Source organism: Crinia signifera, chromosome 5 (genome assembly GCF_055691185.1).
Source record: "Crinia signifera chromosome 5, ASM5569118v1, whole genome shotgun sequence".
In the NCBI taxonomy this organism is placed as follows: domain Eukaryota; kingdom Metazoa; phylum Chordata; class Amphibia; order Anura; family Myobatrachidae; genus Crinia; species Crinia signifera.
Window position 1 is genome coordinate 147,486,941 of NC_139221.1, and position 18,715 is coordinate 147,505,655.

At 42.7% G+C, this 18,715-nt stretch overlaps 1 protein-coding gene across 1 annotated transcript in view; it reads right to left on the minus strand.

Moving 5' to 3' along the window:
* The window catches only part of MARCHF11 (membrane associated ring-CH-type finger 11), a 63,883-nt gene extending 45,510 nt beyond the window's left edge, over window positions 1-18,373 (minus strand). The window contains exons 1-2 of the mRNA XM_083188103.1: window positions 18,181-18,373; window positions 17,543-17,873 (exon numbers count right to left, since the gene is read on the minus strand). Coding sequence (XP_083044229.1) covers window positions 17,543-17,758 — 216 coding nt within the window. The 5' untranslated portion in view covers window positions 17,759-17,873; window positions 18,181-18,373. The remainder of the gene's footprint in view (window positions 1-17,542; window positions 17,874-18,180) is intronic.
* Between the last annotated feature and the right edge of the window lie 342 nt (window positions 18,374-18,715).

The following is an 18,715-nucleotide window of genomic DNA, read 5'->3' on the forward strand; positions in this document are numbered from 1 at the left end:
GCAGACATGGGGGTTTATTTAGACACACGGCAGCAGGTATTACACCATATTAAATTGACAATAGAGATAATGAGGTAGACTTTTAGAAAATAGTGTTCATTTGATATGGAATAACCCAGTCATAGAAACAAAAGCTGCCCAGTAAGTCAAAAGGTTAAAGCCAAACTGCAGAGGACAGGGGAGGGAATGATTGCGGGCACACCCACAGCAAGTCATTGTGAGAGTATACACTGGTGCTTGCCCACAGTAAATGTGTATGTTGTTTTGTCAACACATCTCTGTTTAAACTCTTTAATGAAAATATACATACTATAATACATTAATCCAAGATGGCAAGCGGATATAGATCTAAGTACTAAGGACGCTCATTTAATTTGTTTATCTGACCAAGAAAGAGCATCTCGATTGTCAAATGACAGAAAAAGAATAGCTTATACAGAGATTGGTTCCATGCAATCCAGAGTGGGCCGCTAGTACTGTATCATAAAGTAAAGCAATGTTGTTTGTAATAGTTAATAACTGATGTAGCAGGTGCAGTCACATTTGTCCACTAGTTTCATATAAAACAGACTACAGATCATATAGTGATATAGTGATCATTTATTTTATTAATAATAAATCTTTTACTGTAGATAAACTGATCAATTTTTTTTTAAATGGTTTGCTCAAAATTACCATTGGCACTACAGAATCAACCAGTTTTCCTTCATATAATGTTTTGAAAGTGTAGCAGGGAGCATGCACATATTTTGTCACATCATAAGCCTGTCATTCAATTTATTTTTTCCTTGATACCTAATAAGAAAAATGATCACGTTGGCTCTGGTACAGAACTTGATACTCTGTACTTGATACATGTTGAAAAGGTTATCTCTCTTAAAGAGAGTACAGAACAGTTTCCTTTCAAGTTTCCCTAATATATTATTCATTCATTACAGGGTGTTCTTTTAACTCTGCATATACTATTAATTTGACTAGTGATAACAGAAGACATTAAGGCAGAGGATACCAACCATGGTTCTCAAAGCATACTATCCATCCGTATCAAATCAGTTATTTTGATTAAAGCATCTATGGCCGAGCATGGATATTACAAAAACCTTGATTGCATTGGTTTGAGCCTAGTAAATGCGGTGATCTCACTGTGTGAGTCCTGTGGCAGAGGCCATACTTTACAGCGGTCGGAACATGCACAAAAGTACTCGCTACCGCAAAGGACATTGATCATTTTGTGCAACTTCAGGCTGAAACCAGCCCATTGAGGGTGTGAGATCAGGTGCCGCTTTCAGCTTTTAGAAGTTGAGGCAACGGTACCTCGCACCCTTCGCAATTAACAGGATCCCCTAAATGTGCCTTGAGGACTGAGGCTGGGATATACTTGTCATGGGTATTTTCATAAAACTGTTATGCTCTAAACTAGGCTTGTTGTGCATTTATTGATGTTGTTATGTATAGACCAGCAGTTGAAGCTGCCGATAACACTGGACAACAAATGTTAACATTTTTTTTGGAATCCTAAAAATTACATATGTTTATTAATAGAATTTAGGGTGCTGAAAACAAAAATGACAATGAAATGTAAACATTTGTTGTCGTTTATTAGTTATTCACATTTGTTGTTTTCCAAAACAAATAGCTTAATATACATACACAACATCAATAATAATACAAATCATTGCTTTTAACACCGCTTTCATTTTGAAAGTCACTTGTACACTATTTTCAGGGCATCTCTGACAAGTGTCCAACAATAGTCTGCTAGCTTTAAAGCATTCCATTTCCCCTGATATCTCTTTCCATATTAGAAATATCCTGGTGAAAACGTTCACTGTGTTCATCACTAACGGTGCCGCAGTTAGCTGGAAAAAAACTAGGGGCCTTATTCTAGTTCACTTTTTCTGACAAAATCCTTCTTAGATGGACAAAACCATGTGCACTGCAGGGGGGGGCAGATGTAAAATATGCAGAATTAGATTTGGTTGAGGTATTCTGTTTCTGTGCAGGGTAAATACTGATTACTTTATTTTTACACTGCAATATAGATCACACTTTGAAGCAAACCCCCACCCAAATCTAATTCTCTCAGCACAAGTAACATCTGCCCCTCCTGCAGTGCACATGGTTTTGTCCATCTAAGAAGGATTGTCAGAAAAAGTGAACTAGAATAAGGCCCTAAGTGAGAATGAAGAAAATGCATCTTCAAAGACCAAAGTGTCTGATCTGATAAAAGGAAATCATATTTTCAAATATTTTAAAATGGGAAAATGTCTGCTATGCGTGACCACAGCATTGATCTAAGATTTAGTTCATTGCAAAGGATCTCCAAACTTGATCTAATAAACAATTTTAATCATCATATTCGTGTTCAGCACATTGAAATCAGTAACAATTGGTTGTTTTACGTAGGATACTTTTTGGCTGTTGCCTTGTGTAGACTGCAGGCTTTAAAAACTTGCTGTTTAGCAAATATATTCCTTAGGCAAGCGTGCAAAGGGGCAATCTCTCAGTGAACATGCACCCAGTTTTACAGGAAAGAGCATGGATTCAGAACAGGATTCTAACCCAAAAAGCTGCATCACCAATGAGACAATAAGCTCTTTCCATGATGTCTACTTTTTATGCATCTAGTTGTGTTTTAATATTTTGTTTTGTGGGACTATATTATTTAAATACGGTAAAACAGTGGAGACGGTGCATTTATGGGAATATCCTCCATTTTGAGAGCATATAGCTTTGCTCTTCTTTGCAAAATAACTTTATTCTTCTATCACCTCAGATGCAATGGGTATAGGGATCCCAATCCCGGGGCATTTTTTCAATCCCGGGAATCGGGATTGAAAAATGCTCAATCCCGGGATTCCCGGGATTGGCCTGCGTAAAAGAAAATTGCCCCTGTGCCCCCCACACTAACTGGCTTTTGGGGAGTAGGGCAGGTGGCAGCGATGCGGAGACAGGTGGCGAGTATTATGTGGGTGGCATGGCGGCAAGCAGGTGCCGGGGCCACACAATTACTTTTGGGAAGCAGGCGGTAGGCGGCTTCGGTGAGGAGGCAGGCGGCTGGGGGTGGTCCGGCGGCGAGCGGGTTCCGACGGTGGGGGTGTAGTGCTACGGCCTGCTCAGCGTGACCTGTGACCTAATCACGCTGCGCAGGCTGCATGCCGGGTCGGAGACAGCCGGGCAGCATCTGAGCGAGTGCCCAGACGCTGCCCGGGATTGGATAATCCAATCCCGGGATTGAAATCCCGGTCATTTTGGGGCCAAATCCCAGGATCCCGTCGATCCCGGGATTGGCCACCCTAAATGGGTATCTTTCCATACTTATCTTCCAATTGTACACTTGCCGTTTTAACGCTGAAAACGGCATCCAAATGAAGCCTAACACGCACCCTTCACAGGGCCCAATTTGCTTAAAATTTCTCGCACCCCTACGGAGGTGCGAGCACTTTTAAGCATATTCTTACCGCCGTAAGATGTACCCAGTGCTGTGATGATTCGCCCTTGCGAATTATCCGCACGTAATAGGATCGACCTGTTTGACTTACTGTATGTAATAAAAATTAAACTCAGAAGCGATAAAGAGATTTCCAAATGTTTCAAATCTATTGGCAGAAATGTTCAAACTAATAAAAGGAGGAGAAATTCTAATTGACATTTTTATGACATTACTGAGGTCAACATGGTCGTAATGTAGACACACTAGGAATAATGACATTATAACCACTTTCATCATGTCAAAAAAATATGTAAATATGTTTATTTTAATTCAACAGTCAAGTAACACTGAAAATATTATTAGAGCAACAGGCCAGATTATAGCGGCTTGATAACACTTAAAAGAGTCCTTAAAAACTTTTTGTAACTACCTCAATGCGAATATATTGGGGATAATACTTAATAATACTTTTGATGTGAGTAAAGTTATGGTCAACTTTCTTGACTTCACTCTGGGGGTTATTCTGGTTCACTCTTTCTGACAAATTCCTTCTTAGATGGATAAAACCATGGGCACTGCAGGAGGGGCAGATGTAAAATGTGCAGAGAGAATTAGATCTGGGTGAGTTATTTTGTTTCTGTGCAGGAAAAAAACTGACTGCTTTATTTTTACACTGCAATATAGATCTCACTTTGAAGTAAAACCCCACCCAAATCTAATTCTCTCAGCACAAGTAACGTCTGCCCCACCTGCAGTGCACATGGTTTGGTCCATCTAAGAAGGAATTTTCCGGAAGGAGTGAACCAGAATACCCCCCTCTGTATGGAGAGTAACACATTGAAAACCAATAATCACATTAAAGACTAGCTGTAATAGCTTTATTGAGTCTTCAAGTAACCAGCATCACAAGTGGCTAAAAAGTATTCCTTACAGCCAGTTTCAGTGGATCCGTCGCAATTGTACGGACACTGTTGTATATTATGATCAAGAAGAAGTCTTTAAAAATAAATTACTCACTAAGGTATACAGTGAATCTGTTATTGAGAAGGCCAGACAACAAAGCAAGGATAAGGACAGAATGGCTATGATTTTTGGGGATAGCCAGGACAAAAATGAAATAGACCAGCATGTTTCATTTATAACACAGTTTAACACCCAACACAAACAGATTGAGAACCATAATTAAGAAGCATTTGGGATTACTGGTAAAGGATCTCCTATTAAAATGACAAATAGAAGATAGGCCGAAATTTGTATTCAGGAAGGCCAATAATATCAAAGACGCAATAGAACGTAGCACAATGAACACCACAAATCCAATGGGGAAAATGAAATCCAAGGGTTTCCAACGGTGTTGTTTTTGCAATCTGTGTAAACTGTGTAATAGTGATGCATCTGAAATAACACATTATACATCAACCCAAATGGGAAAACTTTATGAGATAAAAGACTTGAATGCATGCAATTCCAAATACTGTCTAGAATCGCATAATGTCTCTATGCATTTCAAGACATGCATTACAGCGATGTTCAACTCTGAGGCATACAATTGGCACAAACTCAATGGAGAAGTGGTGATAGGGACACTGCTCTGGTGAGGTTGGAGATTAAAACCATTCAGAGAATGGTTCCACGAGTGCTCAATGCAGAATTTGAACTGAAATGGTTCCTCTGATGTTGAATATGAGCGATGTGTGTGATACTGGCATCTGATCTATTACTTATCACATTGACTGGAAAAATCATTATTTACACCTTATAAGCATTATAATAGTAGTTTAGATGGTTATTAACAATACCCAGGGGGCTTTTAATTATTAACCCCTTTAATCCTATGTATATGGCTAGGTATATATTAGTAATACTTATATCTTATTGTTTTTATTGCTTTTTATGTGCTGGATCACAAAAATTGAGAATTCCCAAATATGCAAACCATGCTGGCTCTATTCACAATGGAAACAGCAAGTCGCGACTTGCGTTCCACCGCTACTTCCTGTTTGCGGGTCACAGACTGGAAGTGAGGCTAATCGACTGTGTAAAGTGACAGGGTCGAGCGCCATGAGTGGGGATCTTGATACCAGAGAGCTGCCGGACCTTGTGGGTGCCAGTAAAACCAGGAATGAAGAAGGATGGACAATACATTGTTTATAGCCTACTTTTTACTATGGACACTAAAATCCGATATTAAGATTTTATCATTATGTGGTTTTATGCAATATGTTTTGTATGTAATGTTGATTGAGAGGGGTTATTGCCATAACCCTCTATACTGGGTTTTCCTGTTTACATAATGAATTGTGGGTAACTCAGAGCATTGGGTATATAAACCCAAGAGGTTCACAGTAGAATCACACCTTGAGGAAGGACAGTGACGTCAGGAATGCGTTGGTGTGTGGGGTTGTTTTGCTCAGGAGGGACCTATATTCACCCAGGACAACAGTATATATATTTCTATTCCAGATTGCACTGTTCCTGTTGTGGAGATAGGGCTTCACCACACTGCAGCTGGCGAAGCGGTTAGCAGCACGGAACAGAACGGTCCGTGCTGCTGACCATTCATACATTTGCCCTGCATATCAACCTGCTATCATAGCGCCCCTGTCACTTAGCGCATACCAGCTCCTTCATACATGGGGGAAAAGCAGTATCTGACACCCCTACTCCCCCATTTGCCCCTTAATTATTAAGTTACACATAAGATATTAAATTATGGTAAGGAATATAGATTGCAATCTCTACTGGGCCAGAGACTGATGTAAATGTTCAAATATTCTCTATAAAGTGCTGTGGAATATAACTGGTATGTTTACTAAAGCTTCTAAAATGTAGGTGATGTTGCCATAGCAAACAATCAGACTCTGTCTATTGAATTGTAGGATAGACAGAATATGATTGGTTGCTATGGGAAACTTCACCTCTTTTCATTTTTAGAAGCTTTAGTAATTTATACCTTACAATCCACCAACTTTTTTCCACTTGGTTTAACAGTTGAGAGCATAGCTTTGCAACTCAAGATGGCTGCTACTGAAGGCGGCGTTAATCTGATCAAGGAAGTCCTTTGCTCAATGTGGATTAAGAAGCGAACTGTCTATAGGATAACTTTCAAGCTGTTTGAACTTGTCTAATGAGCCACAGAAGCAACAGCCATGTCTGAATTTTTCACCTGATATCATGGGTAGCTGCATAATATGCACAGGAATCCAGAGGAGGTGGAAATTGGTGGATTTGGTTGAAACGATTAGAAGTACAAGATGAAAACTTTTGAAGGGAATAATAACAATGAGACAATATTGGGCATTGCATGGAGCCTTAAGGCCGCCATACACTATGCGATTTGGCCCCGATTTGGCAGTGAAATCGGACCAAATCGCAGGTTTTGACACCCGGTCCGACCCGATGCGCGGTCCCGTGCACATCGGGTCAGAGTCGGGAAGTAAATCTTATGTGCAGCCGTGGGGACTCTGAGGACGCCGGCGAGGGAGGGGGGCGGGAGACGCCGGCGAGGGAGGGGGGCGGCAGGGGGAGCCGGAGCAGGGAGCTGTCATGCTCCGTCCGGGTAGGGGGGGGACACGCCGCTAGTAGTGCGGACGCTGCGGGGGACACAGGCGGCAGTGACATAGAGCCGGGCGGGGGGAGCCGGGAGCTGTCAGCACTGGAAAAAAAAAGCCCATACAATAAATGGGCAGCCTGTGATTGGCTGAGAGAGCGCTCAGCCAATCACAGGCTGCCCATTCATTGTATGGGCTTTTTTTTTTTTCAGTACTGACAGCTCCCGGCTCCCCCCGTCCGGCTCTATGTTACTGCCGCCTGTGTCCCCCGCAGCGTCCTCACTACTAGCAGCGTGCGTCCGTCCCCCCAGCTGCCTTGCAGCATCCCCTGCCCGCCACCTCTATGTCCCTGGCCCCCCTGCTCGCTCTACATTGCAGCTCCCCGGGAGTTGCAAATGATACATCGCATGCGATGTATCATTTGCAAAACTTGGCACATCAAGTGCCAAATCGTGTGTCCCCCTCCCGGGTAGCTGCAGGGGGAAATCAGGTCCGACTTGTCCTTAGGACAAGTCGGACTAATGTATGGGGGCCTTAAGGTTTATGAGATGATGCCAACAGCATTGAGAAAGCTCAGGGCAAGAAATTGGGCATGCAAGGAAGATTTGTGGATGTGATGTTTGCAGAAAATTAAATCGTTTATGAGGGCAGACTAGGGATAAAGGAAGTAGTTAAAGAAAAGAGGTGTTTTTCCACTCTTTCACTAAAGTTCCTTCTTCTCTTTTTTGTACATCCACCTTCTGTTAGAATGCCAAAAGGAGGGGAAAGGGTGGAGCAACACCACCCACACAAGGCAACATTGCCATGTGTGTGTGTGTGTATGTGTGTGTAAATTGCCAAGCAAACATTTTTATTCATCATAATGACCAGTGATGTTTACCTTATATAGAAAATATAATCTTTGTTTACACAATATTTCTGATTTGAATGTATATAACAAATGTGAGCAACACTGGAATTTTTAGTGGATATTTTCAACATCTCTCACCTAGATGTTAGCACTCAAATGGTTAATTGAACCGGTAAGATGAAACCATTATAAAGGAGTTATGTGACAAGAAAAATAAAATACAAGCATGAAAGCTATTGCAGAGAATGGTAAGGTATGTTATAGGACATTTGTATAACCTTAAGCCTTACTATACAATATTACATTAATGCTCTCCTCCCCTGAATACTGACAGACTTCACAGCATTCCTATTATTATTATTATTATTATTATTATTATTATTATATAAAACAGTAGTGTTCCTACAGTAAGTGTATGAGGAGGAACTAGATGACCAGATCTTTATTACATTATCACAAAACCTATAGGACTGCAATGCTTCTTTATGTGTGCAAATGTGCCTACTTGTTTGGTAATAGCATTACAAGGCATTTCAAGGCAATTATCTTTTACGACATTTCACTGTCTTTGAAACACCCCTTTTAAAGCAATCTGCTTCCAGTTTTACAGACTGACAGGATGCTCTGGAAAATGCTCAGGCTGAAATCAGTAATTATGTAACGTTCAATTTAAGATGACTTCAGCTCTGCCCCTTTTATTATTTTAAACATAATGGAGCTGATGCAGATTCTAAAATACGGTACTTGTTTCCTAGAACGGCCACGATCGGGGGTAATGCGCTCGCCACACTTTATATTCTCAACTCCACGCCGACGTGGATAGTAGGGGTATGAAAAGGTCGGAGGACGCGTACCGCCGCCCCTCGCGGGCTCGCTACATTCGCCACGCTTCGGGTTAGCGTCAATCGTGGGGTGCCGTTGAGGGGGTTAAAATTGGGGTCTGGGGAGACTTTTACATTGAATCCAATGTAAAATAGGGTCCCAGGGACCCTATTCACATTTCAATCAATGTAAAAATCGGGACCATCGCGTCGGTCGGATCGCATGCGATTTGGTCGCATGCGATACGATCGATGTGATGCGACCGACCCGATCAACATCGGTGTGGCCGTTCTAGGAAACAAGTACCTAAAATACAACCGATTATGGAGTGGATTTTGCAGCAATTCAAACTGTGTATGCTCGGAACATCAACCCACTCAAGTACAGGCAATGCAGAGTCACTGGCATAATAAATGACTACATCAAGACTTGCAATCATAGAGGCAGAACTGGGTGTGACAGAGTGATCTTGTGTAGATATTAGTAAGAAGCAGTGGCAGCTCCTGCTATAGGGTTGCAGGACTGCAGCCCCTCCAGTTAAAATCACAACACCAGAGACACAGACAGACAGCACCAGAGCTCCGGTGCTTCCCTACCTCCGCAGCTCTGGTGCTGGCTGTCTGTGTCTCTGACACGCTGGTAACCTCCTCTCACCAGGCTCCATGAAGCAGCAAGACAGACACAGCAACAGCCCAACCCTGTGGGGAGGAGTTTTGCATGTAGTAGATTCTTATTGGAAGCTGCTACTGCTCATCATACACAGAGTTGGAAACTCATCCCCCTTTTGGGCTGCCAGTACATGGAGTGATGACAGCAGTAGCTTCCAACAGGAAGCCATTCTGTGCAAATCGCCGGAGCTATAGTGCTTCTATGGGCTGCTGTCTGTGCAGCCCAGAACCAATTCTCTGCAGTGAGCATGCCTAGACTTCAGTGAGTCACTCAGTGTGATGCAGCTGAAGGAGGGTATGCATTGCACCAGAGAGGTGCATGGAAGTTTATTTTATTTTAATAATATTTGTGTGTAGATCTTTATAAAGAGTATCATTTTGTGTACTTTAATTAATAGTAAAGCTATTAAAATTGTGTATTTTGCTCTGTACCTGTGTTTGTGTGCATATAAGTACATCATGTATTTATAGTAAAGCAAGAAACTTTTTCCCCCAGCACATTAAATGGTATTAGTAACCAATCTTGAACACTACATGATAATAGAATTCAGAGATATTGGTTACATATACCTGCGCAGGTGTATGCTATGCCCCCAAGCCACGTCAAGGCTTCTCTGTATATCTGTGTCCCTAGCACTATATCTAGGTGCAGGGTGCGGCACCCCAAAAACTATCATAAGCTAGGAAGCCCAGTGTGGCACGCCAGTGAGAAAATATAGTGTTAATAAAAATGTGTGATAGGAAGCCGAAGCTATATATATATATATATATATATATATATATATATATATATATATATATATATATATATATATATATCAAAATACAATTTTAATCCTTCACAGTTAATATTTACCTTTTCTACCAGGATAAATATTTTTTAAACCAAATCCTATATTTTTTAATGGTAATAAGGAAAAGCTTCAGGGTACTGACAACATAAATTTGTTAAAATTACCCTTTCTAGTTCATTCCAGAGGTCCCAAATATCCACTGTCAGTGACTCAAAGACATTTTAGTTAATTGAATTAGTTGGGCTTTGCCTATTTGCTTGATTGGAGCTGTCATATGGTATGTGCTTCAGGGGAAAAATAGAGAATTCTACAAAATGACTTATCAACATAAATTACATGCAGTGCTGTAGGTAGTCTAAAAGGTCTTCTGCTACAAAAAGGCCCTCTTTAAATAGTAAATTGTGCATTACATTTGGTTGGGGAATACCACCTAAAAATGTTTTCAAAATGTTTGCATGTTATCTCCTTCGGAGACTTACCTATTCAATCTCTCTGGGTGGAGGAAAATTTTCTTAAAATTTGGGAGCAAATGACAATCAACCATTTGCTTCCAAAATCAAAGTAATGTTTGTTTTCTAGTTTCCAGGAGGATCATCAATAATAATAATGCTCACACACATTACCATATATTTGTTCTAACCAGAAAGATTAGACAGATATTCTTACGGTGTGTATACAGATTGAAGGTGTGTACACCACCAGGCGGGGTGCTAATATCGGCTGGAAGGGGGAGGGATGGCGCGGGGGAAGAGGGGGGGGCTGGCCCCATGCTGCATTGAGCAGCATGGCCCTCATTTCGAGATAGTAGAAATAGACGGTGCTGCATTTCTACTTTTGATTCCGATGCCACGCATCAGGTTTGCATCAGGATTGGATGCTGTAAAACACGGTGCAATTTGCACTAACTTACTATCAATTTTGTCTATATAGACAAAATCAATAGCCCAAATCACACCGTGTGTTCACATCTTTAGAGTGTAGCGTATGAGCTTGCTGGCCATTAGACAGGAAGGAAGAAATAGGAAAAAGTTTCAAATATTCGTCCTTCTGTACTTATACACAACAAATAATATGACGTTACACAGCAGTGTTGGCCAGAAATCTACCAACAGCTCATGTTTTCCAGACCACCTAGCTGGTGCACAGGTGTAGTGATTGCTACAGTCATATTATCAACATGTGCTGCATTCATTCCTAACTGACACATTCTACAGATCCACAGGTGGGCTGGAAAACATGAAATGTTGGTAGATCTAGAGGACGGGTGCCAGACGCGTTCCCGACAGTCGGGATCCCGACAGTCATTTACCCAACGGGATCCCGACTGTCAAAACGTAGACAGCGGGGTGCCTGACGGCCACCCGCTATTTTCCCTCGCTATGCGAGCCACCTACTATTCTATTCTCCCTCTATGGGTGGACCCCCATAGAGGGAGAATAGAATAGGTGGCTCGCATAGCGAGCCACCGTGCCCGCAGCGTGGCTTTTTTGCGCTCGCCATGCTGTCTGAGTACGGGCAGTCGGGATCCTGACGTCGGGCTAATGACTGTCGGGATCCCTCGAGGACAGGTTTAACCACCCCTGTTATACAGTATATTACAATACTCCCAACCTGTCACGTTATATTACATATTGTTCTATATTGTTATTGCGCTCAAATATTGTATCTTCTACATATTATATGATCCTAAATACACTTTCAATAGAAGGACTCAGAACCTTAATTTATCCATTATGTTTCCCTAGTACCAGGCATCTGAAACTAATAGAAGCAGCAAAAAAAATGCCCAGTCATTGTGATTGACTTCACCAAAGACATTGGGAAACACTCCAGAGTACAAATCTAATTTCAAAAGGATAAATCTTAGCAGACTGAAAAATGCATTAAGCTAATGTCTAATCATTACCTATGTTTGAGTCTTTGAATTTGTTTTACTTTATTAGAGAGCCAAGAATCTATTTTGTCTGCTATTATAAAACAAACTTTACCAGTAACAGTACCCAGTGATGTAATGACTGAAGCTGATAAGTTAGAAAATCAGTGTTTATAAACAATGTGATAATGGCAACTAAAAAAATTCATTTTCTACTAAGCATGCAATTATTTTTCTGTTGTGAACCATATTGGCAGAGACCAGGGTACCCCTAACATTTAATGATAGTTCCCCAGTATTTGGGGTATTTTATAGTACTTTATTGTCACAACTTGATTAACTGCTATATCTGCGCTATTCACAGTTTAGGAAGAAATTAAACTCAATACCCTCCTATAAAAGAGCAGAAAAATGTTTATTTTTAAAATCAGTTACGGTATCTACCTACAGAGAATTCACACTAGCATATATTCATCAGGCACGTTATAGGATACTCTATCTTGCTGGGAGGATTTTCCCTGGTATTTATACAGTAGCTTCTAGCAATGAATTCCAGAAAAAAAAATCTCTAATATAAGTACAGAATAAGATTTCTCTTATAGAACACAAGTTATACAAGTCAGAAGTCTAAACTTAGCCACCTTGAAAACTATGTTACAAAAAATACATATGTGAATTTTTACACCTCCAATTTAGGAGAGTCCTTTAGGCAAAAATGGAATTGGGAAACAACAATTGATGTTATCAACGTACTTAAACATTCCCTACTACTACTACTACTACTACTACTACATCATTACTTTGTACACTGTCGTATACTGAAATCCATTTAAATCATTATGGCCTTGCTGTTAAGGCCTACTAACAAATACATATAATGTTCTGCAATGAACTTAGATAGCTCAAAACCTAAATACAAAGTTGTCAAAATGGAAACTTAGGGGGGAATTTACTAAAGGAAATTTGTAAAAAAAAATAGGTGTATTTGTATTCAGAAATACACTTATTTTTGACATTTACAATCCCGAAAATACGGCAATTCGTATTCGTATTGATAGCACATCAATACGAATACGAATTGCCGTATTTTCGGGATTGTAAATGTCAAAAATAAGTGTATTTCTGGATACAAATACACCTATTTTTTACAAATTTCCTTTAGTAAATTCCCCCCTTAGTTGTGGTGAATATACTGAATCATTACAACCATGCCTGGGTTTAGTATATTGCCTATTAATCATGTTCTTAGCAGTAGTTTTGTCTTAAAGGAGGCTTCCTTACTGTACAAATATGTTATTTGTATGTGCATAAACATAAAAAAAAACAAATCGGTACTCTTTACCTAGAACGGCGCCCACGATGTCCATCGCGGTCATCGGGGGTAAAAAATCGCGGGCATCGCGGCCATCGCATGCACTAAAAAAACAGGTGCGACGCGATGCCCGCGATTTCCCATAGGGATCAATGTTAAAAGTGCGATTGGACGCGATTTTAGTGTTCATTGTCTCAATGCCCGCGATTTTTCCATAGGAAACAATATTAAATGGGCCACAGAGCCCTAATAGTCTGAAATGGCCCCCACAATTGTTAACGCCACCCCACGATCAACGTGAACCCGAAGCGTGGCGAGCGCAGCGAGTCCGTGAGGGGCGGCGGTACGCGTCCTCCGACCTTTTCATACCCCCACTATCCACGTCGGCATGGAGTTGAGAATAGAATAGTGTGGCGAGCGCAGCGAGCCACCGCGCCCGAAGCGTGGCGAGCGCAGCGAGCCCCGCGAGGGGACGCGGATACCTGTGAAGCCCGCGAAGGGACGCGTTTACCTGTGAAGGTATCCGCGTCCGCTCGCCACGATTCGGGCTCGGTGGCTCGCTGCGCTCGCCCCACTATTCTATTCTCAACTCCACGCCGATGTGGATAGTGGGGGTATGAAAAGGTCGGAGGACGCGTACCGCCGCCCCTCGCGGGCTCGCTTCGCTCGCCACGCTTCGGGTTCACGTTGATCGTGGGGTGGCGTTAACAATTGTGGGGGCCATTTCAGACTTCAGGGGGACTATTTGGGCTCTGTGGCCCATTTAACATTGTTTCCTATGGAAAAATCGAGGGCATTGAGGCATTGAACACTCAAATCGCGTCCAATCACACTTTTAACATTGTTCCCTATGGGAAATCGTGGGCATCGCGTCGCACCCGTTTTTTAGTGCATGCGATGGCCGCGATGGGCGCCGTGCTAGGTAAAGAGTACCAACAAATCTACTTAAATGGGTTAAATTCATGTATAAGAATAGGCTATACATAGTAATCATATTCTGCTCTGTTACAAGACAACTAGGAGTATGACAAATGGAAGTAGGTGTGGCTTGTTCAATTGTAGTGGCTTAGGAGAGCAAATGTTATGTGCCAAAGAAGTAAATCTGGCTCTGATTGCAATAAAACCAACTCAGTCTTTATAGAAAATTCACCAACAAAGAGACTGAAAGATTATTCCCAGATTTATACCACACAATACAGATAAAATACTACCATCAGAATTGATTGTCTAACGACCCTAATTTGTCACCTACATGTCTAATACTATTTGTCCCACAAAGCTTTGTTAATAATACATATGGATGCGGCCTTCTTGAAATATGTAGACAATGCTGCTCCATATACTCACAGCTACAAAACTGGCCGGTGCCACATTTTGGAGCTTTTGTATACTCTAGTAGTTTGTGTATTTCAAACTGCCCGATTACAATGTACGTGATGAGTAAAGTAATAACAGAGATATCTGTTGCTTTCATCTGAATTATGCAAACTGTGCCCACTTTATAGTATGTGTTCAGGGAACCTAAAGACAATCATAATCAAAATCTAATAGAATAACATTGGTTTTGTTTCATATATAAATAAGAAAGATTTTGTGTATCACAAATGAATGATCTTTTTCTTCTGTTGTGGAAAGCAAATCTTATATTATGGACACTTTTCATTAAATTCATGCTTTTTTATTGAAATAAAAGCTACAATGCATAGGGCTACATATGGATTTCTTATTGAACAGTCTGGAATAAAAATTGTTCTATTCTACTGTACCCTAAACTCATTTTGAGAAAAATACAGGTTAGCTGCATGTAGATTACCCTGAATATTCAGAGAGCTGTCCTTGGTGCTGATTACAATCAGCATCCTGTAACCATGGCCCTTATTCTAATCGGCTCGGTACGGCCCGCGTGCGGCCGTACCGCCGATGTTTTCTCTCTGCACATGCGCAGAGGTCACTCTGCGCATGTGCAGGGGAATTCTCCGTGTTAAAAATTTAGACGCCGCAAAGGGGGCGTATAGGGGCGTGAGGGGCTTCATCCCCTCATTTCCCTATGTGTACGCCCCGCGTTTCATGGGCGTTCCCATGCAAACGCGGGGCGTACGCATGGTAATGAGGGCATGACGCCACTCATGGGGGCGGAAAGCTGACGTCGCCGGATGTCAGCTTTCAGCCCCCATACAAGCTACCACACGGACGATTGTCCGTGTGGTCTCAGCTTGCGGGAGCTGCCGCGGCGTGCGGTCCTGCCTTCGATGGTCGTCGACCATCGAATGCAGGGGGCAGCTCCCAGCATGGTGGAGGCGTACGCCTCCACCATTTTCGTGCGGTTCGCCAGCCGTCCGTGTACGGACGGCCGTGGCGAACCGTATGGTGGGCGGGGATTCGTCTGGTGCGGTCGGAGCCGCATATGCGGCTCGACCGCACCAACCAGAATAAGGGCCTATGTTTTCCTGTTCACATAATCAACAATACAGTCTAAATTTGGAGCATATATCACACATTTATAGATTCCCCTGATTCCATTACAGCTCCATTTTCATGTCATAATAGTCAGCCAGTATGGCCAGATCCATTATAATCTACACAGGGTCAATAACAACACATGTTTCCATATTGTATAGTACATTCCAGACTCAAATACATCTAAAGCCTATTGCAAACCATTCTGCTATTGATAGAAACCGTTATGAGAAATATTGACTTGCTTGTACATTCTAGATGTGGGTTTACTCTGAAGATAGATTGCATTCCATGTAACACCTATACATAAGAATGTGGACATGCCAGCTTCTTTAAAGGTTCTCAAAGCAAAGTGCACAACCAAACTATTTCTATAAACCATTCAAGCATCACAGTCACTAGTGCATGTCACTGCCCATTAACCCCAATGCAATCGATTTTCACATGTACTTCTGTTGTTTAACTTGCCTTAGGCATAAACATATTAGGCTGCTTGTAATTCATAATAGTCACAATAATACAGTCAGCATTACAGCCAGTGTAATGGTAGTCAGTTTACAAGTTGAAAAAGGAGAGTACCTATATAGTATTAATGGTTCATAACACAATGTACACAACCCATCTAAAAGTTTTTTAAAACTATTATTGCAAGCATGCTTTTTAATACCAGGGAACTCTGAGTGATGTGTGTTGTATTTATTAATAGCATCACTGGTCACTGGCTTATTGTTGGCATGTTGTATTGATCATTCACAGGTTGCTGAAGTGAAAGTAGTGTCATGGGCGTGTGGGCACAGAAGGGTATGTGGGGAAAAAAACATATATATATATATATATATATATATATATATATATATACATACAGTATATATACTGTATATATATATAGATATATATATATATATATATATCTATATATATACACAGTATATATACTGTATATATATATATATATATGTGGGTCCAGACCATCTCAGCTTGGGGTCATGACTCCATGTTGCTGACCGTCAGGCTGATGACAGTTATTTCAGTCTCAAAAATCTGTTGAATTGACTGTTAAGGTGGCCATATACACGCAGATTTATCTGCAGATCTGTCTGGTTGGAACAAAAACATGGTTATGGATGAGAGCAAATGACAGTTGACCAATTGCTTGGAAATGCTGGAAAACTGACTAACTGTCACTCATCCATAACCATGTTTTTGTTCCAACCAGCCAGATCTGAAGATAAATCTTACTAGTGTATGGGCACCTTTACTTCAGACTCCTCACATTACTTTGTGCCTCCACAATGCTGCCATACGTGTAGATATGACCACATACATGTGTGGGGACCATTCTGAGGTATCTTGCTGGAGTTATTTAATAATTGTCATTGTCTGGTGGGGTCCCAGAGCAAAATAGCTTGAGGACCCCTGGTATAGAGGATGCATAGACATGCTGTGGGTGTGAGTGTCAGGAGTCAATGAAAGAACAGGCATATAAGAATGTAATGGGCATGTGATATTTTGCTAATATACTACAGAGAATGAAGCAGTAGATGCAGAGAGAGGCTGGTGGTGCTACTATGGCCGGGATATCCATAGCTCCTGTATGGGTGCAATGAGGTGTGTGCACACAGTACACAGAGCCCTGTGGCGAATGGATGTGTCCAGCCAGGCTGTATGGATAGATGGAATGCCCGGCATGTTGGCATAGCTTACCGAGACCTGGTGTGAATAATGCCAACTAGCTGCCCAGTCACCCATGGTAGTGCTGCCCCGGGGGTGGAGGCTGCTCACCTGCTCGGAGCCCTGGAAGCAGATCTTGCAGCTCGGTGGGTTCGGGGTGTCGCTGCTCTGCACGCTGCCCGAGTCGCTCCTGCTGTCCCGGGGAGAGGCTGTTCCAGCTTTCGCTGCCTGTTCCCCGTCCTCCTCCACCGCCTCACCCGTCACCTGCTTCTCACCCTCCGGCTCATCTGCAGGCTTGTCATCCGCTTCCCCCCGCTCGTCCTGCATCCCGTCCGGCAGCCGTAAGCCGGGCTCCGGAGAGGGAGTGTGCTCTGCTGCGGACGTGGTGTGTGACAGCGGCGGTGCGGGGTCACTGCGTGTCCGGCTCCATCACTGGCGGAGGCTGCAAATCATCACACGGAGACATGAGGAGGAGGAGACTGACTGACACCCAGCAGCAGCCCCGCCATCATCACACTCATCATGGGCGCTCGCTGCCTGCGCTGCTCTGCCCGGAGCCGCCTGCCGCTGGGGCCGTGCGGTGGCCGCACCATCATCACACACACACCCCCCCCCCACACACACACACCCCCCGCCACACACACACACCCCCCCACACACACACACCCCCCACACACACACACTACCCACCTGCGCCACCCCCTCCCCTAGCAGCGCCGGTGTGGGGGAGCTGGTGCAGCCTAGCCTACCTGCCAAGTTTCCTGGCCCGGACAGGACAAGTATATACAGTACTGGGGCCCTGCTGCTACCACTAAGTGCCCCCCGTGGGGGCGTGTCTTCCTGTCCTGATTATCTGTGCTACCTCCTGCGCTGTAGAGAGATATGCGCGACCCCGGCCGCTAACGGCATGTACAAACAGCTCCGCAACTGTCTGCCCGCCGCCCGCGTTATCAACCGACGTCACCCTCTGCACCTACCAATGCCGTGACAGGATGCCGGCTGTCAGGCGCTGCGCTTGCCTGCTGCTGTGCAACATACATTATGTCGACCACTGAAGGTCAACATGGCTAAGTTTGACAGAGTTGGAAGGTCAACACAAGCATCAGGTCGACAGTCAAAAGTTCTACATGAGTATTTCTCATTTCCGGTGTTGTCCTAAGCCCTGTCCACATTCAGTGATTGATCCGATCCAGTGTATTTCAACCTTAATTGAGTCGATCTAATGACAGTATCCTCAGTAATATATGTACCAGCCTGCTCATACATCATCTGCAGACACAGGGT